General features: G+C 41.1%; 1 protein-coding gene across 1 annotated transcript in view; it reads left to right on the forward strand.

Annotated features, from left to right (window-relative positions):
- Window positions 1-19,912, forward strand: part of LOC127570971 (ATP-dependent translocase ABCB1-like) — a 79,114-nt gene extending 59,202 nt beyond the window's left edge. Inside the window, 4 exon segments of the mRNA XM_052016939.1 lie at window positions 668-865; window positions 9,412-9,618; window positions 11,064-11,210; window positions 16,121-19,912. Coding sequence (XP_051872899.1) covers window positions 668-865; window positions 9,412-9,618; window positions 11,064-11,210; window positions 16,121-16,318 — 750 coding nt within the window. The 3' untranslated portion in view covers window positions 16,319-19,912.
- Window positions 19,913-26,098: the final 6,186 nt, after the last annotated feature.

Here is a 26,098-nt window from a genome sequence, read left to right on the forward strand (position 1 = left end):
TCAACAAAGCTATTCTTATTGGCAACCATGTTTGTAAAGTATTCAGAAATTGCACATTTCAAAGTCAAGTCTTCTCCCAATTTTGTTAATGAGTCTGTTTACTGAGAAAAATAGACAATAGGATATTAGTCTTGTATGTGAGACTGGGTAGTGGAATCTCAAGCCCTGATTTAGATGTGCCATTATGAGAAAACTGCTACCTCAGTTTGGATAATATTGATAACAGCTATCTGCTCCAGCTGTGTAAGGTATCATAAGGTATTCTTTCACTGTAATTTGTGGGCTGCAAGCTCTTGAAACATCCTGTTGTTGTATTTGTCATGAGATTATTGGTGCTTTTCTGCAGTTGTGGACTATGTTAAATAGCCCTAAGGATGATCAAGCATTCAGTCGCTAATCAACAAAGGTTTCAAAAATATATATCAAGAAATTTTTTCTAATGTATATATGTCTTATTGTATTTTAACAATTTATTTGTCATAAACATGCATTTAATTAAATATCAAATAAATTTAATATATAACAGATAATGAACGTGGACTTCAGAAGTGTTCAAAAGAGCTTTAGATGTGACTGCATAATTGGTTTTTGCTGGAAATAAAGTGTGTAGCAAGGAGCAACTTAATCACGATAATCACTTATGTGATTTTATATGTTTATATCATAGGACAAACTCAATGGTGAACTGGAGTTCTCTGACACTTACTTCAGATATCAGAGTCGTCCAGATGCACCAGTGCTTGAAAAGCTGTCAATCAAGATTGCAAAAGGACAAACGTTAGCACTAGTTGGCAGTAGCGGATGTGGTAAAAGCACCTCAGTGCAACTCATAGAAAGATTCTATGACCCATTGAAGGGACAGGTGGTAAGGCCAAAACCTTCTGCACTGTTAAGTGGAAGGGATGCTTTAAACACTCCATTTTCTCTTTTGTTTATTTGTCTCCAAGTAGAATGATATCTATAATAAAGACAACTTGGTATGTAACATGCAGCACCTAAATTTGTCCACTATACATTTCGATGTTCACATTTACAATGGGAACTGTCAGTGTGTTTGCCATGATATAATTCCACTCTGAACCAGAAGAGGTGCTGCAACACCACCATTATTCTGCCGGGGATGACCCTGAAACTTTGGGATTAAATTAATCTTTAGTTATAATGCAAATTAGTGGATAGTGAATTGATATTCCATTTTACATCCCATCTAGTTAACATCAATGGAAAGGAAAATTGATAGTGTCTAAAGGTAAAAGGCCAGAGATATCACAAAAAACTTGCACAAGAATCTGGTCCAAGTAACAGATCTATATAAATAACAACACAACTAAACAATTTTTGCAATTGCTGTTGTGCACCATGTAATCAATCGCTTTATGTAGCGGTTAGAGTAACACTATTATGGTGCCAGCGACCCGGGTTCAATTCCGGCCACTGTCTGTAAGGAGTTTGTACGTTCTCCCCGTGTGTCTGCGTGGGTTTCCTCGGGTGCTGCTGTTTCCCCCTACATTCCAAAGACATACAGGTTAGGAAGTTGTGGGCATGCTATGTTGGCGTCAGAAGCGTGGCGACACTTGAGGGCTGCCCCCAGAACACTCTACACAAAAGATGCATTTCACTGTGTGTTTCGATGTACATGTGACTAATAAAGATATTTTATCTTATCTTATTTGGTTGACTGCAGGTAGGCAAACTGTTTGTCTCTCATAAAGGAGGGAATTTGTGCTTCGAGTCAGAGCTGAGGTACTAAATGAGTACTTTGCGTTAGTATTTACTGAAGAGAAGAAATTGGAGGATAGTGAAAACAGATTGGAGCATGCTAATGTGTTGGGACATTTTGAGATTGAGGAGGTAGTGCTGACTCTTCTGAAAAGCATTAAGGTGGATAAGTCCCCAGGGCCTGATAGTATGCATCCCAGAATATTGAAAGAAGCAAGTGAGGAGATTGCTGGGGCTTTGACAAGGATCTTTGTGTCCTCACTCGCAACAGGCGAGGTCCCAGAGGACTGGAGAGTAGCAAATGGTGTGCCTTTGTTCAAGAAGGGAAATAGGGATAATACAGGTAATTATCAGTCTGTGAGCCTCACATCAGTGGTAGGGAAGCTATTGGAGAGGATACTGAGGGATAGGATTTATGCATATTTGGAAAGGCATGGCCTGCTTAGGGACAGTCAACATGGCTTTGTGCAGGGCAGGTCACATCTTACAAACTTGATCGAGTTATTTGAGGAGGTGATGAAGGGGCTTGATGAGGGTAGGGCAGTGGACAATATCTACATGGACATTAGTAAAGCATTTGACAAGGTCCCTCATGATAGGTTGATTCAGAAGAAAGAGATGTATGGGATCCAGGGTGAATTGCAAGTTTGGATTCAAAACTGTCTTGCCCATAGAAGACAGAGAATAGGGGTGGAAGGCTGTTATTCTGGCTGGAGGTCCGTGACCAGTGGTGTCCCATATGGGTCGGTGCTGGGACCTCAGTTGTTTGTGATATTAATGATTTGGATGAAAATGTAGATGGGAGGATTATCAAGTTTGCAGATGACACCAAGATAGGTGGATTTGTGGACAGTGTAAAGGGCTATCAAAGAATACAGTGAGATATAGATCAGTTTCAGATATGGGCAGAGAAGTGGCAGATGGAGTCTAATCTGGGCAAGTGTGAGGTGTTGCACTTTGGGAGGTCACATGAAAAAAGAAAGTATACAGTTAATAGTAGGCCCCTTAATAGCATTGAGGTACAGAGGGATCTTGGGATCCAGGTACATAGTTCACTGAAAATGGCTAAACAAGTGGATAATGTGGTAAAGAAGGTGAAAGAAGGTGTATGGCATGCTTGCCTTCATTGGTAGGGGTGCAGGATGTAAGAGGAAGGGAGTCATGCTGCTCAAAACTTTAGTCAGACCACACTTGGAGTATTGCTGGCAGTTCTGTTTGCCCCATTATAGGAAGGATGTGGAGACTGTGGAGAGGGTGCAGAAGAGTTTTACAAGGATGCTGCCTGGATTAGAGGGTTTGAGCTATAAGGAAAGGATGGACAAACTTGGGTTGTTCTCCTTCGAGAGTAGGAGGCTGAGGGGAGACCTGATAAAATATGAGAGACATAAGTAGGGTAGACAGTCAGAATCTGTTCCGCAGGGTAGAAATGTCAAACACCAGAGGATATGCTTTTAAGGGTAGAGGGGGGATGTTTAAAGTCGATGTGAGGGGCATGATTTTTACACAGAGAGTGGTAGGTGCCTGGAATGGGTTACCAGGGCTATGAGTAGAATCAGGCACTTTGGTGGACTTTAAGAAGCTTTTAGATGGACACATGAATATGAAGGGAATGGAAGGATATGGATGATACACAGGAGGAGGATATTTAGTATAATTGGCATCAAGATCAGCACAACATTGTGGGCTGAATGGCCTCTTCAGTGCTGTACTGTTCTATATTCTATAAGTTATTCTTTCATTGTTGTCTAAGTAAGTAAGTGGCTGCATCGAGTGTGTACAGCAATCTGAATTTAATTACAGGCCAGCATCGTGGCATAGTCAGTGGAGCTGCTGCCTCACAGTGCCAAAGGCCATGGTTCAATTCCTGACATTGGGTGCTTCCTGTGTGCAGTTTGCATGTTCTCCCAGTGACCACATCTGCTTCCTCTGGATGCTCCAGTTTCCTCCCACATTTAAAGACTGGATTGGTAGGTTAGTTGACCACAGTAAATTACCTCTAGTGTGTAGGTGAGTGGTAGAATCTGCCGGGAGAATGTGGGGAGAATAAAATGGGTTAAGATAAGATAAGATATCAGTCACATGTGCATCGAAACATGCAGTGAAATACATCTTTTGTGCAGAGTTTTTCTGGGCGCAGCCCGCAAGTGTCGCCACACTTCCGGCGCCAACATAGCATGCCCACAACTTCCTAACCCATACGTCTTTGGAATGTGGGAGGAAACCGGAGTACCCGGAGGAAACCCATGCAGACACGGGGAGGATTAGTTAAAAAAAGGGTGCTTGATGATCGGTGAGGACTTGGTGTACTAAAGGGCATGTTTCTGTACTGCATCTCTTGATGACTTTATGATTCTATCCACCCATTAACCAAACAAATTCCCCTCACCTCACCCTCTCACAGTATCACTGGAATCCTAGTGTAAACACCAACTAGTGATTGGATAGTGGTACCATCATGACACTACGCAATTAAATAAATCTGCTTAATCAATTTCTCCTAGTTTTGCAAAATGACTTTATAAGTAATTGTATTTAGAACTAAGACCATTTATCATTCTTGTACTCCCCCCTTCTTCCAGTTTCAGGCTCAGTGAACACAAATGAGATTGACAATTTTCACTGGGTCCTACGGTAGGTCTAATAAACTCAATAACCCTGACCTCAATGAATTCTGCTGACTCTTCATCTTCCAAAGCAATCATTCCAAATTCCTTGTACAGAAAATCCTCCAAGATCTCTGTTCCTCTTGGACTTCAGCCAACATTGCTATGGTATGATCAAAGATTCCAGAGTTAGTCATGTGGTGCCAGTTTTCTACTGTCGTGTCTTGTCTGGATTTCCTTCTCTTCATTACATGTCCTCTCCATTACCTTTTTTGACCTTAAAATCTCTCCGTTGCACTGTGCTTTCAGCCATCCTACTAATATTCTATAACACTGTCCACCTCACTGCTTGCTGAAGCACCCAAGGATACTTTCAGCTAAGTGACAAATGCAAGTTCTTAACTGCAAAATATCTAACGTAACTGAGATCCTAGGGTATGTTAGTTTGTCTTGTCTGTGGGAGGCTATGCCTAGCTGAAAGATTCTCCAGCCACAAGTTTGGCTTCACCTTAATAAAGGTATTTGCTTTATACTGGTAAAGTTACTTGTACTAAGTAATGCAGGATTACATTACACGTTTGAGCAACCATCTTAGGAAGTATTTGCCTTTCTGAAGATGTCAAAATCATTTAGTGAGAGGAGTAGGATGTAGTCATCCAACTACTGGTCATCCAGGCATTAATAATATCCTGATCTTTTGAAGTGTTGGTTGATTGCACGACCAACTGATCAAATAATTTAAGTTGGTTTCATGACAGCTTAACAGTCAACTACTCCCTCTTGTGGTGTAGAGTGTAAAAGCAAACATAATAATAGTCATAGAGCAATACAGCACAGATACAGGCCCTTCGGCCCAACCAGTCCATGCCGACCACAGTGCCCACCCAACTAGTCCCAATTTCCTGCATTTGGCCCCTATCCCTCTAAGCTATGCCCCTCCATGTGCTTCTTAAATGATACTATTGTACCTGCCTCAATCACGTCCTCTGGCAGCTCCTTCCATATACTCACCACCCTCTGTGTTAAAAAGTTGTCCCTCAGGTCCCTTTTAAATCTTTCCCCTCTCATCCTAAACCTATGCCCCCTAGTTTTGGATTCCCCTACACCGGGAAAAAGACCGTTATCATCCACTTTATCTATGCCTACTATAGTTTTAAACACTCCTATGAGGTCACCCCTCATTCTTCCATGTTCCAAGGAATAAAGACCTGGCCTGGCCGACCTCTCCCTATAACTCAGGCCCCCTAATCCTGGAAATGTCGTCGTAAATTTTTTCTGCACTCTTTTCAGTTTAACCACGTCTTTCCTATAACAGGGTGACCAAAACTACACACAGAACTCCAAGTGCGGCCTCACAAACAACTTATACAACTGTAGCATAATGTCCCATCTCCTATACTCAGTGCCCTGACTGATGAAGGCCAGCATGCTAAATGCCTTTTTCACCACCCTGTCTACTTGTGATAGCGCTTTCAATGAGCTTTGCACTTGTATTCCTAGGTCCCTCTGTTCCATTACACTCCCTGGTGCCCTACCATTCATAGTGTAAGTCCTACACTGGTTTGACTTTCCAAAATGCATCACCTCACAATTATCTGTATTGAAATACATTTGCCACTCCTTGGCCCACTTTCATAACTGATGAAGATCCCCCTGTAATCTATGATAAGCTTCTACACTATCAACAACACCTCGTAATTCTGTATCATCCACAAACTTACTGATCAAGCCTTATACATTCACTTCCAAATCATTTATATCAATAACGATTAACAGGGGTCCCAACACTGACACCTGGGGCACACCACTAGTCACCAGCCTCCATTCTGAGAAATAACCTTCAACCCCCACCCTCTGCTTCCTACTTCCGAGCCCATTTTGAATCCACCTAACTAGCTCTCCTGGGATTCCATGGGACCTAACCTTCCAGACCAGCCTGCCATGCGCGACCTTGTTAAAGGCCTTGTTCAAGTCCAAATAGACAACATCCATTGCCCTACCCTCATCTACCCATATGGTTACCTTTTCAAAGAACCCTAAACGGTTTGTCAAGCACAATTTCCCATGCACAAAGCCATGCCGACTCCTCCTAATCAGACTTTGTCTATCCAAATGCTGGTAGATCCGGTCCTTCAGAATTCCTTCCAGAAACATCCCCACTACTGATGCCAGGCTGACCAGCCTGTAGTTCCTAGCTACCTTTCTTAAACAATGGAATGACATTAGCCACCTTCCAGTCTTCAGGAACTTCACCAGCGGCTAGCAATGCAACGGCCTCCACATTTTCTTCTCAAGCGTCCCACAAAGTCTGAGGATAAACTTGGTCAGGCCCAGGGGATTTATCCACCTTAATGTGCTGTAAGGTTGCAAATACCTCTGCCCTGGTAATATGAATGTCCTCCAACACATCTCCACTTGTTTCTCTTATCTCTTGAGATACCACTTACTTGTGCCCTGAAGCCATGCACATATGCTTATTGTATTTGTTTGAAATTCCGCTCCGCATAATTTTATTATAGGTGTCAAAATGACTGAAATAAAATATGCCTTTGCTGAAATGCTTACAGGGAAGTTTCAGATAAACATCTATAGTCCAATTTTCCTTTCTAGATTTTCAGGGTTATGTTTACTTGTATGTTAAAATTAAATTATTTCTCTACTTTTACAACAAGATGCAGTTCAAGTTAAAGTCAGAAAATGATCAGTATCACTTTGGAAAGTTGGATAGCTTTGAAGTTAAAGTGACATTTTGCCGTTTTACAATGAGTCAAGGTCAGGACAGCAACAGTTTAATGAAATGAGGTGTCAACTTACAAACGTACAGTACAGGACATAGCATTCCATAAAAAAACAAGTAATCTCAGTCAGTTCTGTCACATCCAGTCATAAATGGTGCGGGACGATTAAAAAAATGAACAAAATCGAAAGGTTTCATATTCCACCATCCTCAGCAATGATGCTCCATATCTGAACATAAAGCACAAGACTGAATCATATGCAACTGTCTTCGGCAAACAATTTCTTGTTTATCATTTGTCTTGGCTCCTTCCTGAGCTCCCTGTCAGTAAAGTCAATTAAAATTAGTCCAGATAATTTCAAGAAGTGGCTGAAGCCACTGGATCCTGCAGAGGCTTTAGTGATCAACATGTTGCCTGCATTACATGTTGTTTGGAAGCAATCAAGAGAATTTTTACAAGGCTAATAACTTGAGATTGGTGGGTTGTTGTATGAGGAAAGATTGGTCAGGCTTGCAGTCTTGTGTTTTGAAGAATGAAAGGAGACTTGGTTGAGACTTGGTGGGCTGAAGGGCCTGTATTGTGCCTTATTGTTCTATGGTTGTTCTATGGAAACATGCAAGGTCCTTGGGGCTTTTGATATGCTGGGTGTGAAGAGAATGTTTCCTCTTGTGGGAGAATCTAGAACTAGTGGTCATTGTTATGTGGTTATAGATTTAAAATGGAGATACTTCTTTTCCTCTCAGAAAATCTTGAATTTTTAGAGCCCCTTTTCCTCAAAGGCTGGTAAAAAAGGTTTATTTGAATATTTTTATGGTAATAATATTGAGATTCTGAGTAAGAAAGGAGATGAAAAGTTACCACAGGTAGGTGGGAATGCAGAGTTGAGGTTGCACTCAGATCAGCCATGATCTCATTAAATGATGGAGCAGGTTCAAGGGCTCTGTGGCTACCCTTATTTCTAATTCATATAATATGTACATAAATAGCACCAGCCCCAGTCAAGCTGTTGCAACACAAGCATAAAACTTTGGCATCTACATGACAAAGTAAAAAATTGCCTAGGTGTATTCTGTTCACAAAAAACAGAACAATTCTAACTTGGCCTAATTACAAACTCATCAGCCTGCTGTAAATCACTGGCAAAGTAATGGAAAGTTTTGTCAATGGTGCTATCTAGAACCATTTGCTCATCAATAATCTGCTTTATAAAAGTGAGTTTGGGTTTCATCAGGAAAACTCAGCTCCAAACCTTATTACAGCCTTGGCCCTTTGACATTAAGGAAGTATTTGCATAAACTAGTCCAAGTAAAATTCAAGTCAATGGAAATCAATAGGAGAATTCTATTTGCTAGAAACATGCTTATCATAAAGGAAGATGGTTGTAGCTGGACTCTGCTGTAGGAGGTTCCCAGGATACTACCCATGTCTAAGCATGTTTAGCTGTTTCATAAGTAACCTTCCCTCCACTGTTTAGTCAGGATTGCACAAAACTCAGCTCTATTCACAACTTCTCAGGTAATTAAGAAGTTCATGCCTACTTGTGCCAATAAGTATCATTTGAGTCAGGCAAATGTCAGCCAATGATCAAGGAGTCTAACCTCCTCTTGATATTTAATAGCAATAGCTTCATTGAATCCATCACCATTGACTAGAAATTTCTCTGTAGCTTTCATGTGAATATTGTAGCTGTGAAACTGAGTTTCTGTGGTGAGTAACTCCCCATAACCTTTCCATCACAAGTTGGGAGTGTAATAGAATGCTCCATATGCACCTGGAGGAAAGTGGCTCCACCACTCCACCAACACCTCCACCACTGGTTTACCTGGCTGCTTTGAGTACCAAACCAGCGAAATTTCTTCAATAGCATCTCCCAAATTTCGACATCAGCTGTATAGAACAGGGAAGCGAGTGCACAGGACCACTACCAATTTCAAGTTCCCCTCTAATTGTATACCATCCTGCCTTGAATGTTTCTTGCCTTTCATTCATTTTAACTCGGCTTTGGAATCCCCCCTACCTAACAGCACTGTGGGAGCATCTACATTGCATAGATCATAATAATTCAAAGCAATAATCTAATACACCTTCCCAAGAACAATTCAGGATGAGGAGCAATGGCTATGCCCAGTGAATGAAAATAATTGCAAATATGATGTCCCAATTCAAGCTATTTAAATACTATTATGTATTTATGGTAATACTCTCCATTTATGGTTATAGTGAAGTACAAATTACTTACTATCTAATTGAGAGAGTAGATCCAGTAAATGTATAAGTATACCATGAGATAAGGTAGTTTATTACTCACAGACTTTTCAATACAATATAAACAATTTTTATTTTAACTGCAGTTTCTGGATGGAGTTGATATCAGAGACATGAATGTCCAATGGCTTCGATCCCAGATTGGAATTGTATCCCAGGAGCCCATTCTCTTCAATTGTAGCATTGCTGAGAATATTGCCTATGGTGACAACAGTAGGATTGTGTCACAGGAGGAAATTGAGAAGGCAGCAAAAGCAGCGAATGCTCACTCTTTTATTGAACAACTCCCTGATGTAAGTTCATCCATTATTGAACAACAATAAAGATCATAATTATCTTACAGTGATGTTCATACACTGACTGACTCCACAGTTGTTGTGTCAATCAGCATTTGACACCACAGTTACAAAAGAACCAATCATTCTGAAGTAAAATGTTTTAGACAAAATGCTTCTGAAATTTTCATGTTAAGGTTTGAAGATGGCAGACATGAATAGTAATAACGTAAAATAAAAAATTATGTTGTGCTAAAAACACCCATATTCGAGAATTAGTATGTGTCAAAGCTTCATTCTGTTTCTTCTGTTGAAAATCATTTCAATGTTACAGTGATATTGTAGCCCTTTTGGGACATTCTCCAGCTAGCTTAGATCATGGAACAGCTGGTAGAAGCTTGCGCCAAAAGTTTTGCATTACCGCCACCATATCAGCCACCATGAAAGGTTCTACTGGAACAGATGTGGTGCCAGCTGTAGCTCCATAATAATGCAGTTTCATGGGCCATTTGATTCTTTTTATGAAAAAAACTCCTTAAAAACATTCTTTAAATCATATACTTGGTCAGAATGTGATAACCAGCACATCGACTATTATATCACTGCATATCTCACCTTGCAGAAAGTGTTTATTTAATTATTTACTTATTTAATGAAGACAGCAAAAATACGTTCATCATCTCATATTATACTAGTGTCAGGAGAAATGATGTAAAGAAAGCACTTATGTATACTTGGTGATCCCACAAGTTTATATGATACAACATTTTACATCTTTAACAACTTTCCTAACCTGAATTTACAGTGCCACATAAGACTGACGGTACATCCTCAGTGCCAAGAGCTAACCTGACTCTGAGCTGAACCCTGTTGTTAAGTACAAGTTTAATGCAGTGCCCAGTTTAAAATATTCTTGGCTTTCCCATAGGTGTTTGCAATCTAGAAGTAAGAATCCATCTGCAGAGCTTTCTGCTGGACCAAAGATGTGCAAACATGTGGTGTACGTAAAGTGATGACAGCTATAATTAGATGATAGAGATGGACATTCCACTAATGTTTCATAATTTGTTATAATTAATTCAAAGACCTTTGTCATTTTTACTATGACAATGTATGATTTTTCCCAAATTGTTACCATAACTAAATTACATCCTGAAAATACAACAGATTTGTTGGTGCTGTCACAGGTATTGGGATATTAAACAACAGGCAAAAGCAGCTTTTTTAATTTGTGAATTTAAGGTGGAACATTTTGCTTAAATCAACAATTTAAAATAATCTCAACTGTTGCATATCTGAAATTTTAAAAAATAGTGAAGCATACTCTATTACTGTGGAAAAAAAGATCTTTTATTCGGCAATTGTAGTAGAGGGAAAAACAAGTGCTATAAAACATATTTGGCATAGCATTTTGAGTACTATGCACTTGGTTTAATATTTCAATGGGATTTCTTTCATAACAGATGTACAACACTAAAGTTGGAGAGAAAGGCATCCAATTATCAGGTGGACAAAAACAACGAGTAGCAATTGCACGAGCCCTCATACGTGAACCAAAAATTCTGCTGCTAGATGAAGCAACATCTGCACTTGATACAGAGAGTGAACAGGTAAGATCACTTATAAGACCAGAAAATAACAATAAGATCTAGGAAATTTGGCTTAGAAACTCAAGATAGTGGAACCACTTTGCCAACCAGCCAGGTACTTAGAGCAAGCAGATAGGTTAATTTTCAGAAAAAGGCCAACTAAAACCTTAATCTCAGTTTTGCTCCCCAGATGCGGATTGGTCTGCTAAATATTTGCACTGCTTTGTCACTTTATTTACATCCCATTCTGACCATCACATCTGTTTGTGCCTCTGATCTATTTTCCCATGTGTATGACATCCAATCTGTGTACAAATGTTCTCCAATTAAATGCTGAAAAGACCAGTAGCACAGAAATTCTCCCTCAGTTGGTCACTACACATATAAAGAAGAAGGTCTGTGATCTACCCCCCTTCTGAAATTTGGTTCCATTAACTTGGAATTTCAGAAGCAGGATGCAATTTAAATAACTCCATAAATTACAGTTTTTGACTAAACTTTTGATCATCTATCCTCATGTCTTCTTGTGAGGTTTAGCACCAAATGTTTTCAGATAATGCTTCTGAGAAGTGCCCAAGGGCATGTGCTAGTTGGTAAACCTGGGTCACTGGAACTGTGAGGCAGTGGCTTTACTAGCTTTACTCCCTTAAAGACACTACTTAAATGTGTTGTTATTGTGGGTACATGGCAATCTTAAATACCTTGTTTGATTAATGTAATCCTAGTTGCCTTTCTATCTTTAGGTTGTTGCCAACCACCTGGCATCCAAATTAATGGATGAGGCAACATTTGCATTATATGGACCCTCATGAATACTGCTGGATCTGGAAGCTTTGGTCTTGTGCAACCAGCTGGAAAGCAGATGTTAAACTGCTAGAACTTGCATTACCACAACACAGGAAAGGGAGTTTTCAAAAAGGTTTTACCATACCCTAATAATTTCACATTCAGCTTGAAGCTGGCATTGAGGCCCATACAATGTAAAAATAGATTTATATACAACTCTGGAGGTCCTTTACAAGGCCAATCTGCACTCTGACTCAAATTAAGAAACAATTAATGTCTAATTCATCTCAAGGGAAACATCAAAAAATAAATATTCCCACCTAAAATGCTCTTAGCAAATTGCATGTTTTGCACAGTGACTTCAGATTTACATGACAGAAACAATACCACATCATTCAGGAACGTTAATGTCAACTGTGGGCATTGATTGTAACCTGATAGATCTGTTCTGTTTAATGTACTTGGTTGCTGAAGAGACTCAGAATAGTCACTGACAACATTCCTATAGATTCCTGGAACTCATGGGGAGCAGCACCAAATGATGAACAGAAGTGTAGTTCATAGGAAAGTACAGTTAATGTTACCATGCTTCTGGGATTGTTCTGGTGTCCCCAGGTCTTAAAAATCTGTGATTAACACAGAAGAAAAGTTGTAGAGCTACTAAAATAAACTTTGTGTTCTTTTTTCCTTCAGTACTTTGCTTATTAGTTAGAGAGATCTGGGCAATTGAAGATGTGCCCCATTGACTGGCCACTTACTCCTAACTGTGATGTTTCTTCCCATGGAGTCCAGGTTGTAAACTTTCACTGGGTTTCTAGCTCCCCACACATCGGCATGGCCCAGCACATTGGTGTATAGTTTTACACAGGGGCTTTCTCAGCCCAACCAGCTGGCTGTCCTGATAGAATGACTTTTGACAGCCAGCGAGACCCCCACTCACCCCAGGCTCACTGGCTGTCAAAGCTGCCATTGTTGTTGAATACGTGTCTTTGACATTTGCAAATGTTTAAAATCAACCAGCACCCATTGAAAACTAAAAAATAATATTAAAAAGTTAAAATTCTTAAAAAAAACTTTAAAAGTTAAAACACATTTACACGCACAATTTAAAAACTCTTACTTAAATTGACAATCAAATCTCCTGTCAGTTATTTTCTTCCCTATTTACTTTAATGCAGGCAAAGTTCAAAGCCACTGAGATGAGAAATCTGCAGAAGATGGCACTACCCCAAGAGGAGTCCATCGGTGCAGTGCAAGGGTCACAGGACAGGTGCTCTGTTGAGTGGGATGGTGTTGTGTGAAATCGTTCTTTTAACTATCTTAAGGATCAAGGACTCTGGACTCGAGCTTTGTAGACCAAAACTAGTTTAATCACAAAGGCAAACGAGGGACAGAATGGATGGGAACAGACACACTCTCACTCACGCGCAGGATATCACGAACATGAGAGGGAAATCGCAACTGGGGTAAAATACACTCACACACACACACTGATACAAACAAGCACACAATAACAATGTACAACTTCTGGATATAACACTTCAATGCCCGTCCCACACTAGCATTGGCCCTTAATGCTCCCTGAGTCTGAGTGAAACGCTCCCTGACCATGTGGTGATGCAGCGTTGTCTCACTACTCCTGGGGTCATCAAAAAAGGCAGGGCTAGGGGAGGCAGCCCTTTTTATGGTGCTAGGAGGCTGGGTGGAGCCTCACTGTTGTGATTTGAATGAGCCAATGATGTGGAAGTCAAAGACAAAGGTTCCCGCCACAGCCAATGGTCAAGCAGGTTCAGAGACAAAGGATACTGGTCAGGCAGGTTCAGATGCAAAGGTACTCTCACACCTGAGGGGTGGGTGAAGCCGCACCTTGATTGACAGTAGTATCACTTCCGATCAGAGGAGCAATGCTGTCCTCCAGTCAGCGGGGATCAGTGTCGTTACTGTCACGTGACAGCCATGTGGATTTCTCACAACAGATGGTGTGCTACAGTCTCCACTGGGATGGAAAAACATGTATGAGCTTACCACCTGAAGGATCCAGATTGATCCTAGTGTCTGATCTGTGCCATCGTGACTTGGCCATTTGACCTGGCAGGGTGGGTTGAGACAGATATTCATGAAATTAAATCATGAGGAAAATGTCCAGACCAGAGTTGGAAACCCCAACACCAGTCACATTCAAGTACCACCAACTAGCACTCTCTTCTAAATCAGTAAGTTATCGGTCCAATTGCAGCACTATGTACTTTAGGCTGATGCTTCACTGCATTCATGAGATGCCACCAAATCATCAGAGATGCTGCCTTTCAGATGTGACATCAGATGGATATAAAATCTCCCATGGATCTTTTCAAATAAGAGTATTAAGATTTTCTGACATCTTTGCAAAAATTTTTCGACATATTTGCAAAGATTTTTCTCTCAACCAATACTAACCAAACTGATTTTTACTCTCAACCATTATTTATAAGATTTTGCTGTGTTTGAATTAATAGTTGTCACTCAGAGTGGGACAGTGGCACAGCTAGTAAAGCTGCTGCCTCACAGTTCCAGTGACCCAGGTTCAACCCTGACTTCTGGTGCTGCCTGTGGAGTTTGCATGTTCTCCCTATGACCGCCTGGGCTTCTTCTGGGTGCCCTGGTTTCAACCCAGACTGCAAAAAAAGTTGGATTGGTAGGTTAACTGGCCATTGTAAATTGCCCCTAATGTGTAATTGAGCAGTAGAGCCGGGTTGAGGGATTAGTTGGTAGGTGGGGAGGGGGGGTGGAGTTGATGGGAATGTAAGGAGGATAAAATGGGTAAGGGTAGGACTAGTGTAAAATTGAGTGCTTGATGGTCAGTGTGGACCCGGTTGGCCGAAGGGCCTGTTTCCATGTTGTACCTCTCTGCAACTCTATGACAATAATCTTGAAATGGACTTATCATGTCTTTCATTATTTCAGGCCATCACGAACCATCCTACAGGACATAAATTAAGATAAGATATCCTTATTAGTCACATATAAATCAAAACACACAGTGAAATGCATCTTTTGCGTAGAGTGTTCAGGGGGCAGCCCACAAGTGTTGCCATGCTTCCAGCACCAATGTATTGTCACTTTGAAGAAAGGAAGTCTTGCTCACAGCAAAATTACACAAACAGCATTGGGAGACAAGACTAAGATGATCTGCTTATTTCCTACCACAACATTCCTTTCCGTGCACCCAGAATCTTTCCAGAGTCTCACAGTCCTAAGAAAATATGATCCAAATTCAGAAGAGCATACTACATACCTGTAGTATTTTGTCCTGCAGGTGGACAACTGATGATCAGACCAGTCCATTATTTGCAGGCATCAGTGAAGTTTAACTGAGGTGCTACAGGATGTAGGTGGTTCTGTCTACTGGATCACCAGCACAATTTGTGGTGAATGCAGTCCTGATGAGGTCAACACCAAAGTATCAATTAGGATAGAAATGCATTGCTGCACTACAGAAGATCCCTCCAAATTCTACTACAGGATTCCTCCACTCTACCTTTGTGATGTTTTAAATCTCTTTATATTTGGAAGTAGATCTTTCCTCTATCTGCCTCACTTTCACAACTGACTTTAGCTGCCTTCACCAAAACTCAACAAATTCCTCCCCCCCCACCCCCCCAACTCACTTTTTGCCCCATCCTTCTCCACTTTTAGGAAGTTCCTGGATCCAATTCTCAGACCAACCATGCAGTAATCTTTTCAAGATTCATTTAGTTCCCCTGTGAAGCATTTTCCTAAGTTAATAACGCACAATAATAACTATAAATTGTTCCTTGCTTTTTTTTTGTAAAAAGTCAACAGTTTGCCTTTAATGAAGTAAAACATCCCAAGGTAGTTTACAGAAATATTATCAAGAAATATTTCTATCCTCTTTTAGAATATGAGCATGGGGAGACAATTAGGCAGCTCCCTCCAGTATTTCCTCCTTCTGTTGCTCCAATCTCATTGGAATTTGTGCTACTGTAAAATCTAAATATGTTTAATAAAATAAAGACTAGATCCTACAGAACACAAATTCTTAAGGGAAAATATATAATGTCAGCAACCAAAGTTCATGAAATTTGCAAGCAATGAAAGCCTCAGTTATATAGAGATCCTGTTAAAGCAACTGCTTTTTCTTTCAGATTGTTCAAGAGGCTCTTGACAAAGCAAGGGAAGGAAGGACATGTGTGGTGATTGCTCACCGTCTGACAACGGTACAGAATGCTGATGTGATAGCTGTTATTCATAATGGTAAAGTAATGGAAAAGGGTACACATGAACAACTATTAGCAAATAATGGGGCTTATTATAATCTAGTAAATGCCCAGATCATTCAATGAAATGACATTTTCATTTTGTAGAAAACAGAACAGTACAGCAGTGGACAGGCCATTCAGCCCAAAATGTTATGTTGATCTTGATGCTAAATGTCCTCCTCCTATGTATCATCCACATCCCTCCATTCCATTCATATTCATGTGTCTATCTAGAAGCCTCTTAAACTCCACCAAGCTGCCTGATTCCACTACTACCCCAGTAACCTATTCCAGGCACCTACCACTCTCTGTGTAAAACAAAGTGTCCCTCACACTGCCTTTAAACTTCCCCCTCTACCCTTAACAGCATGTCCTCTGGTATTTGACACTTCTACCCTGAGGAACAGATTCTGACTGTCTACCCTACCTATGTTTCTCATAATTTTAAAAACCTCCATCCAGTCTCCCCTCAGCCTCTGACGTTCTAAGGAGAACAACCGGAGTTCGTCCAATCTTTCCTTATAGCTCATATCCTCTAATCCAAGCAACATCCTGGCAAACTTCGTCTGTACCCTCTCCACAGTCTCCACACCCTGGGCGAGCAGAACTGCCAGCAATACACCAGGTGTGGTCTGACTAAAGTTTTATATAGCTGCAGCATGACTTCCATACTCTAAAACTCAACACCCCTTCCAATGAAGGCAAGCATTCCATATGCCTTCTTTACCACCTTATTCACTTGTGTAGCCACTTTCAGTGAACTATAGACCTGGTCCCCAAGATCCTTCTGTACCTCAATGCTATTAAGGGGCCTACTATTAACTGTATACTTTCTCCTTTCATTTGACCTCCCAAAGTGCAACACCTCACACTTGCCCAGATTAAATTGCCACTTCTCTGCACATATCTGTATCTGATGTATCCCACTGTATTCTTTGATCATCCCTTACACTGTCCATAACTCAACCAATCTTAGTGTCATCCGCAGACTTGCTAATCCACCCATCTACATTTTCATCCAAATCATTGATATATATCACAAACAACAGAGGTCCCAGCACTGATCCTTATGAAACACCACTGGTCATGGACCTCCAGCCAGAATAACAGCCTTCCACCCCTATTCTCTATCTTCTATGGACTAAACGGTTCTGAATCCAAACTTGCAATTCACCCTGGATCCCATACATCTTCTGAATCAACCTACCATGAGGGACCTTGTCAACTGCCTTACTAATGTCCATGTAGATAATGTCCACTGCCCTACCCTCATCAAGCCCCTTCATCACCTCCTCAAATAACTTGATCAAGTTTGTAAGATGTGACCTGCCCTGCACAAAGCCATGTTGACTGTCCCTAAGCAGGCCATGCTTTTCCAAATGTGCATAAATCCTATCCCTCAGTATCCTCTCCAATAGCTTCCCTTCCACTGACACGAGGTTTACTGTCCTAATTACCTGTATTATCTCTTTTTCCCTTCTTGAACAAAGGCACACCATTTGCTACTCCCCAGTCCTCCGGGACCTTGCCTGTTGTTAGTGATGTTACGGACTCAGTGAAAGTCCCTTTAAGATAGAGAGTGTGTGTGTATGTGTGTGTGGGGCGTGCTTACATCAATAGAAGATAAAGGACGTAATGACGTTGTTGAAGAAGTCAGAAGAAGAAGAAGAAAGAGAGAGAGAGAGAAAGGAGAGAGACACCAGCCTGCTTGTTTTCTCTATCGATGGATGAGAAACAATAACTGTGTTTGCCACTGAAATCCATGTATGGAAGTTGGAAGTAATCCGGTGGAGTTCACTTTGTTGCTGACCTGTAGAAGGAAACAGGTATTTGTATGTGGACGACCACGGTTCGGATGCTTTCGGGGTGAGGAAGTCACTACCGAGTAAACACTGAAGTGTCGTTTGGGTTCCATCATGGAACATTTGGATTTCGTATGTACTCTCTCTATGTTTTTCTACATCTACGTCTTATCTTCAGACAACGGTGGTTGTTGAAGAAGCCCTTGCTCATGTTTCACCTTATGGCTTGCGGAACTGAACTTTAAGAACCATTCCGAAACTGGGAGTTTTGGACTTTGTCACACACACACACGAAGAGTTTAGTTTTGGGGTTAACGTTCGAGGTTTAACATTCTTGAATTCTAACATACTAACATTTTTACTTTTATTTTACGTATTATCATAAGTAGTGATTAATAAAATAGTTTTTAACACTAAATCATGCTCAGTGTGTTTCTATTGTTGCTGGTTCGTGACAAAATTGGGGGCTCGTCCGGGATCCAATCCAAAGATTTTTGAGGGAGGTCTGATAAATTCTTTTTAATTGGCTTGTGTGTGTGGAAACCAGCAGCAATGGATATTAAGGCATTTTTGGAGTCACCAACCCAAAAGGGATTGGAGGTGGCGAAAAAGGATGATCTGATAAAGATTGCTACAAGGTTAAACCTTACAGAAGTAAAGCAGTCTATGAGAAAGGCAGATATTCAGAGACTGATAGCTGGCCATTATGTGGAAAAGAAGGTGTTTGAGAAGGAAGTGTTAAAACAGTTTCCTGGCAGTGAAATAGCAATTTCTGAGGCACAGGTGCAGCTGGCAAAGATAGAGGCTGAACGAGAACAAACCCAGTTAAAGATAGAGGCCGAACGAGATTACAGGAAAGTGAATGCTGTAACAAAGTCAGATGCTTATCCTGTTCCTAGGGTGGATGATTGCATAGATAGAGTGGGAAAGGCAAAATTTCTTACAAAGATTGACCTATTAAAAGGGTAGCAGGATAATCATTAACATTACTAACTGTATGCGCGGTTAAAATTTTCTTGGGAAAATTTTTTTTAGGTGGGAGGTGTTACGGACTCAGTGAAAGTCCCTTTAAGATAGAGAGTGTGTGTGTATGTGTGTGTGGGGCGTGCTTACGTCAATAGAAGATAAAGGACGTAATGACGTTGTTGAAGAAGCCAGAAGAAGAAGGAGAGAGAGAGAGAAGGGAGAGAGACACCAGCCTGCTTGTTTTCTCTATCGATGGATGAGAAACAATAACTGTGTTTGCCACTGAAATCCATGTATGGAAGTTGGAAGTAATCCGGTGGAGTTCACTTTGTTGCTGACCTGTAGAAGGAAACAGGTATTTGTATGTGGACGACCACGGTTCGGATGCTTTCGGGGTGAGGAAGTCACTACCGAGTAAACACTGAAGTGTCATTTGGGTTCCATCATGGAACATTTGGATTTCGTATGTACTCTCTCTATGTTTTTCTACATCTACGTCTTATCTTCAGACAACGGTGGTTGTTGAAGAAGCCCTTGCTCATGTTTCACCTTATGGCTTGCGGAACTGAACTTTAAGAACCATTCCGAAACTGGGAGTTTTGGACTTTGTCACACACACACACGAAGAGTTTAGTTTTGGGGTTAACGTTCGAGGTTTAACATTCTTGAATTCTAACATACTAACATTTTTACTTTTATTTTACGTATTATCATAAGTAGTGATTAATAAAATAGTTTTTAACACTAAATCATGCTCAGTGTGTTTATTTTGTTGCTGGTTCGTGACAGTGAGGACACAAAGATCCTTGTCAAAGCCCCAGCAATCTCCTCACTTGCTTCTTTCAATATTCTGGGATATATGCCATCAGGCCCTGGGGACTTATCCACCTTAATGTTTTTCAGAAAACTCAGCACTACCTCCTCCTTGACCTCAAAATGTCCCAGCACATTAGTACATCCTTCTCTGTTTTAACTATCTTCCAATTTCTCCTCCTTGGTAAATACCAACACAAAATACTCATTTAATAGCTCAGCCACTTGCTCTGACTCCAAGCACAAATTCCCTCCTTTATCCTTGAGTGGACCTTCCCTCTCCTTCGTTATCCTCTTTTTCTTAATATAAATGTAAAATTCCTTGGGATTATCCTTGACCCTGCTCGCCAAGGACATTTCATGGTCCCCTTTGGCCTTCTTAACTGCCTGCTTGAGTACTTTCCTGCTGTCTTTATATTCTACAAGGGCCCAGTCTGATTTTTGCTTCCTAAACCTTAGGTATGCTTTCTTTTCCTTCCTGACTAAGTGTAGGGCCTCTCAGGTCATTCCAAGTTTCCCTCACCTTACCATTCTTGTCCTTACTCCTTACTGGAACATGCTGATCCTGAACTCTGATCAGCTGGTCTTTAAACAACTCCCACATGTCAGATGTGAACTTGTCCGACAGCAGCTGCTCCCAATCAACACCTCTTAGCTCCTGTCTTATCCTGTCGTAATCTGCCCTTCCCTAATTTAGTACCTTCCCACAAGATCCAATTTTATCCTTACTCATAACTATCTTAAAACATAATGAGTTGTGGTCACTATTCTCAAAATGTTCACCCACTATCAGGTCTGTCACCTGGCCTGGGTCTTTTCCCAAAACCAGTTCCAGTATGTTCTCTCCTCTAGTTGGACTCTCCACATAATGTTTCAAGAACCCCTCTTGGATACATCTAAGCTTCTTGTTTTAAGGAAGTTCCAATCAATTCTTTGGAAGTTGAAGTCCCCACTATGACAACCCTGTCATTTCTGCACCTTTCCATAATCTGTCTACATATCTGTTCCTCCACCTCTCAATTGCTATTGGGGGCCCTATAGTATAATCCCATCAGTGTAATTGCACCTGTCCTATTTCTGAGCTCCACTGAAATTGATGAGGTGTGTCCTTCCTGAGTACTGCTGTGACATTCTCCCTTATCAATAGTGCAACCTCTTTTTACCTCCTTCTCTTTCGTGTCTGAAAAAACAAAACCCAGGAACATTGAGCAATCAGTCCTGTCCCTCACGCATCCAGGTCTCTGTAATGGCAACAACATCATAATTGCATGCACTGATCCAGGCTCTAAGTTCATCCTCCTTACCCATAATACTCATAGCATTGAAATAAACACACATCAGCCCATCAGTCCCACCATGTTCATTAGCCTGTCCCTCGCTGCAATTCCTTTCAGTCTTACTTGTCATACTGTCATTCTTGCCCTCAACCCTACTACCTGTTGCCCTGTTGCAGTGGTTCCCACCCCCCCCCCCCCCGCCACTCTAGCTTAAACCATCCCTAGTAGCACTAACAAACCTCCCAGCAAGGATGTTGGTTCCCCTCCAGCTCAGATGCAAACGATCTTGTTTGTACAGGTCCCCTCTGCACTGGAAGACAGCCCAATGATCCATAAATCTGAAGCCCTCCTTCCTGTACCAGCTCCTTAACAACATATTGAATTGCGCTCTGCATCTATTTCTCACTTCACTAGCATGTGGCACAGGTAGTAATCCTGAGATTAGACCCCTGGAAGTCCTGCTTTTTAACATTCGACCTTGCTTCCTAAAATAATTTTGCAGGACATCATCCCTGCCCCTGCCTATATCATTGGTACCTTTTTGGACCATGACCTCTGACTCACCGTCCCCTCTCAGAATGCCCTGTACCCATGATGTGCGGTGCAGTGATGTGTTTTATATTCCACATAGATGGAAAGATGAGAGCCTGTTTTAGGAGTTAGTTCTCCACCTAACTGCTAAGCATATTAAAGTTGGATGGTCTGAAATCACCTCTGGGAATTAGTCTCATGCCACTCTTAAATAACGACAGAGCCATATTATGTAAAAGCTCAAGCAATCCTTTATTTGGTACTGCTTAATACTCCACCTATCTTTGGGCAGATGTATTTAATGCTGGCCATCACAGCTGCCAGGAAACCTTAGAAGCAGCATTCATCAGAGGCAAGCCATTGGAATGGCTCCCTGCCAATTTCTCATGTCCATTCTTCCTGAAATTAGGAAGAATTCCAGGAGAAAAATCAGGACTCGCTTTTCTGTTGTTACCCCCAAGCAATTTAAAAATGCATTTCTTTCCCAACCCCAAACCCCAGGCAAATTACTTGGTAGTTTGGACACAAATTAACTTTTTTTTTCCACTAATGGTTCTATTAAATCAATGTAAGGTATATAATGAAAAACCACATTGATCTGTTATGATGATACTTTTTAATAACCTAAAGTATGGCACAGGAATTGCATAGGATTCTTTGAAGAAATGTTAAATGTCAATAAGGGTCAGGGTACCTTATAATTGTGCCATGCAGCAGTGTGTTCTTGTTAGGCATTTTATGTGCTTGGCACAAATATCCGTAGGTTCCTTTCTGTTCTGTAGCACAAATAAACAATAAATTATTTCAATCTTACCATGGTTTGACATTATCAGTTTGTGGTTTGTCTGTTTCAGGATTTTATTTAATGCTTTTTCAGTTCTGAAGTAAGTTACTTTAAAATGTCTTCAAATTTGCTTTAAAGCAGAAGTGTTTACAGGAGTTGTACATAGAGTTTCTGACATTGGACCTTAAATCTAGATCCTGAGGCACTGTAAGATGAGTCAGTGCTCAAGTTGCCATTCACACTCTTTGTTGCTCCACTACTGTTCATTAGAACATGGGATAAGAAATAGGACATTCAGTTCCTGTAGATCACCATGTCTGTCAAGTAGATTGTAAATGATCAAAATCAGAATCAGGTTTATTATCACTGAAGTATGTCATGAAGTTTGTTGTTTTATGGCAGCAGTACAGTGCAAGACATAAAAATTACTGTAAGTTATAAAATTAAATAAATAGTGCAAAAAGATGAATAACAAGATAGTGTTCATGGTTTCATGAACCATTCAGAAATCTGATAGTGGAGGGGAAAAGGCTGTTCCTAAAACATTGAGTGTGGGTCTTCAGACTCCTGTATGTCCTCACCAATGGTAGTAACATGAAGAGGGCATGTCCCAGATGGTGAGGGTGCTTAATGTTGGATGCCTCCAAATAAGGTAGAGCCACTAGTACTTAATATTTTAACTCTATTTCAATATCCTGCTTCCATCCTTTATTCTCTTGCCTAAACAGGTTTTTATTGGTCTTAGTTTTGGAGTTTTTAAATGCACTCAATTTCAGCAGCATTTTGGAGTCAGGAGTTTGAGATTCCCATGGCAACACAGAGGAGACCTATCAAGCCCAGTCTGGCACTTTGCAAGGGCAACCTAATTGATCCTTTCTTGGCTCTTTCCCTGTTGCCCAACACTTTTTTTTCCTTCAAATACCTAACTAATTCCTTTTCAGAGAGCCATGATTAAATCTGCTTGCACCACCCTGGAGTGATTTCCTATGTACTGGCTATATGTGAGCTGTCAAACAAACAAACCTAAAAGCAACTTTTTGCTGTATTTCTCATTTTGTTCTTCAATAATATATTGCATGACAAAGGTTTGAATTTAACACTTTTTAAACAAATGACCATTTTTTTTTATATATGGATGCCAACATCTCCAAATCTTTGAGTCTGGTGTTACCAGGTCTCAACGTTGCAGACATGCCTCAGCATTCTTGTTCAGACCAGCAAATGTATCACAAGGGTGAGATATTATTGATCCTGTTCACCAACCTTCACTTAGGTGCTACCAAAATCTTTCAAGCTACCATGGACTAGATACCATAAGGTTTCGATCATTGTCTATCGAATAGATAACATATAGAGTTATAACAAGTACTAGAGAAGAAAAGCTTTATATGTTAGGAGTGTTCTGGTAGCTACACAAACAGAATGTAAAGCTCAAAAGAAGCAAGTATAAATTTATACAGAATTTCTACAGAAAGAAGGAGTTTAGCTTGGGCTTAAAGTAGACACAAATAGACTACAATCAAAAGTGGAAGCAATTGTGAAGTTAAGGAAACCCAAACATTGCAGAACTTCGATAATTCCGAGTTCTAATATAGTACTGTGCTAGATATTTGTCAGATCTTGCAACAGTACTAATACCAGTTACTGAAGGAACACAAGAAGTGGAACAAAGAACAACATATTGTTTATGCCAAGGGAGGCTCAGTAGTGAAACTTTTTTCACAATTTTGCAATTGCAGACAATAAATACATTCAAATTTGCATGTAATGCTTCAAGTTATGGGTTGGAAGCTGTATTAAGTCACATGATAGATGACGGCCAAGAAAAAAATCAACTGCATTTGCGTTAGAAGCATTGAGAAAGAGGCAGTATGAAGCTTTGCAGTGAAAGGAATTCATCAATTCCCTTTCCCTTCATTAATATGTTGCTGGCATTTCAAATATTCCAGGTCAGCAATACCAGCAATAGCTGTCTATAAAGCAAACAGTAGTCATTCTCCTATCTCAATATGGTTACATGGTTGAGAAAGAACTTAGAAACAAAATAATATGCACATGCTTTGTCAAGGTTACCATATGAGAATTCAGACAAAGTCTAAGTGCATGATTTTCCAATTAAAAGCAGTAGAAGATTATATTCTGGTTACACAAATGGAGATAGCCATGAAGACCAAAAAGGCAAGCTCAGCTGACTCATCAAGTAGACTAAAGATACATTGAAGCTATTACATTCATGAGCACTAAGGTATTAGCCAGAATTTATTCATATTGGCTTGGATTAGATAAAGATATTGAAGGGCTGGGAGATAAGGGTGCTACTTCTAAAGGTTGCAGAATCAGTCACTGAGAACACCTCTACAGGGTTAGAGAAACAAAGGACTGCAGATGCTGGAATCTAGATGAAAAACACGATGATGCTGGAGGAACTCAACAGACCAGGCAGCATCCGTGGAGAAAAGCAGGCTGTCAACATTTCAGGTCAGGACCCTTCCTCAGGACTGAAGATAAGAAAAGTGGAAGCTCAATATATAGGAGGGAAAAGCAGAGCAGTGACAGGTGGACAAAAGACGGAGGCGGGGTGGCCACAGGGTGGTGATAGGTAGATGAAGGTAAGAGATAGTGCCCCTACACCACCTCCAGCACCTCCATCCAGGGACCCAAACAGTCCTTTCAGGTGAGACAGAGATTCACCTGCACCTCCCTTAATATTATTTACTGCATTTGGTGCTCCAAGTGTGGCCTCCTCTACATTGGTGAGACCAAACGCAGGCTAGATGACCGTTTCACAGAATACCTGCACTTTGTCCATGACCGCGATCAATATCTCTCCGTTGCCAGTCACTTCAACTTCCCCTCACACTCCATCACAGATATGTCAGTACTCGGCCTCCTCCACTGCCAGGAGAAGTCCAAGTGCAAACTGGAGGAACAGTACCTCACTTTCCATCTTGGAACCTTGCAGCCTAACAGCATGAACATTGAATTCTCCCACTTTAAGTAATCCCTACCCCCACCCCCCCACAACCGCGCTTCTTCTCTTCTTCCCAGTTTTTTCTTTCCCTCCTTACCTTTGACCCAGTGGATCTGCCCTCCCCTCCTTCTCCACACCTGCCTATCGCTATCTCTTACCTGCATCGACCTATCACTGCCCACCCCGCCTCCCCTGTTTTGTCCACCTATCACTGCTCTGCTTTTCCCTCTGGGCTTCCCCTTTTCCTATCTTCAGTCCTGAGGAAGGGTCCTGACCCGAAACGTTGACCACCTGCTTTTCTCCATGGATGCGGCTTGGCCTGCTGAGTTCCTCCAGCATCATAGTGTTTTTCATCTAGATTCCAGCATCTCTAAGAGATACTGATAGGCAGGTGTGGGGGAGGAGGGGAAAACAGATCCGCTGGGGGATGGGTCAAAGGTAAGGAGAGTAAATTTTAAAAAGGGTAGAAAAAAGAGAGATAGGCTAGGGAAGAGAAGCATGGTTGGGGAGGAGTTTGTTGGGGGGGGCGGGGAAGGGGTGTGGGGATTATTTAAAGTGGGAGAATTCAATGTTCATGCTGTTAGGCTGCAAGGTTCCAAGATGGAAAATGAGGTGCTGTTCCTCCAGTTTGCGCTTGGAATTCTCCTGGCAGTGGAGGAGGCCGAGGACTGACATACCAGTGGATAGTGTGGGGGGGGAGTTGAAGTGACCGGCAATGGG

Source organism: Pristis pectinata, chromosome 5 (assembly GCF_009764475.1).
Source record: "Pristis pectinata isolate sPriPec2 chromosome 5, sPriPec2.1.pri, whole genome shotgun sequence".
In the NCBI taxonomy this organism is placed as follows: Eukaryota; Metazoa; Chordata; class Chondrichthyes; order Rhinopristiformes; family Pristidae; genus Pristis; species Pristis pectinata.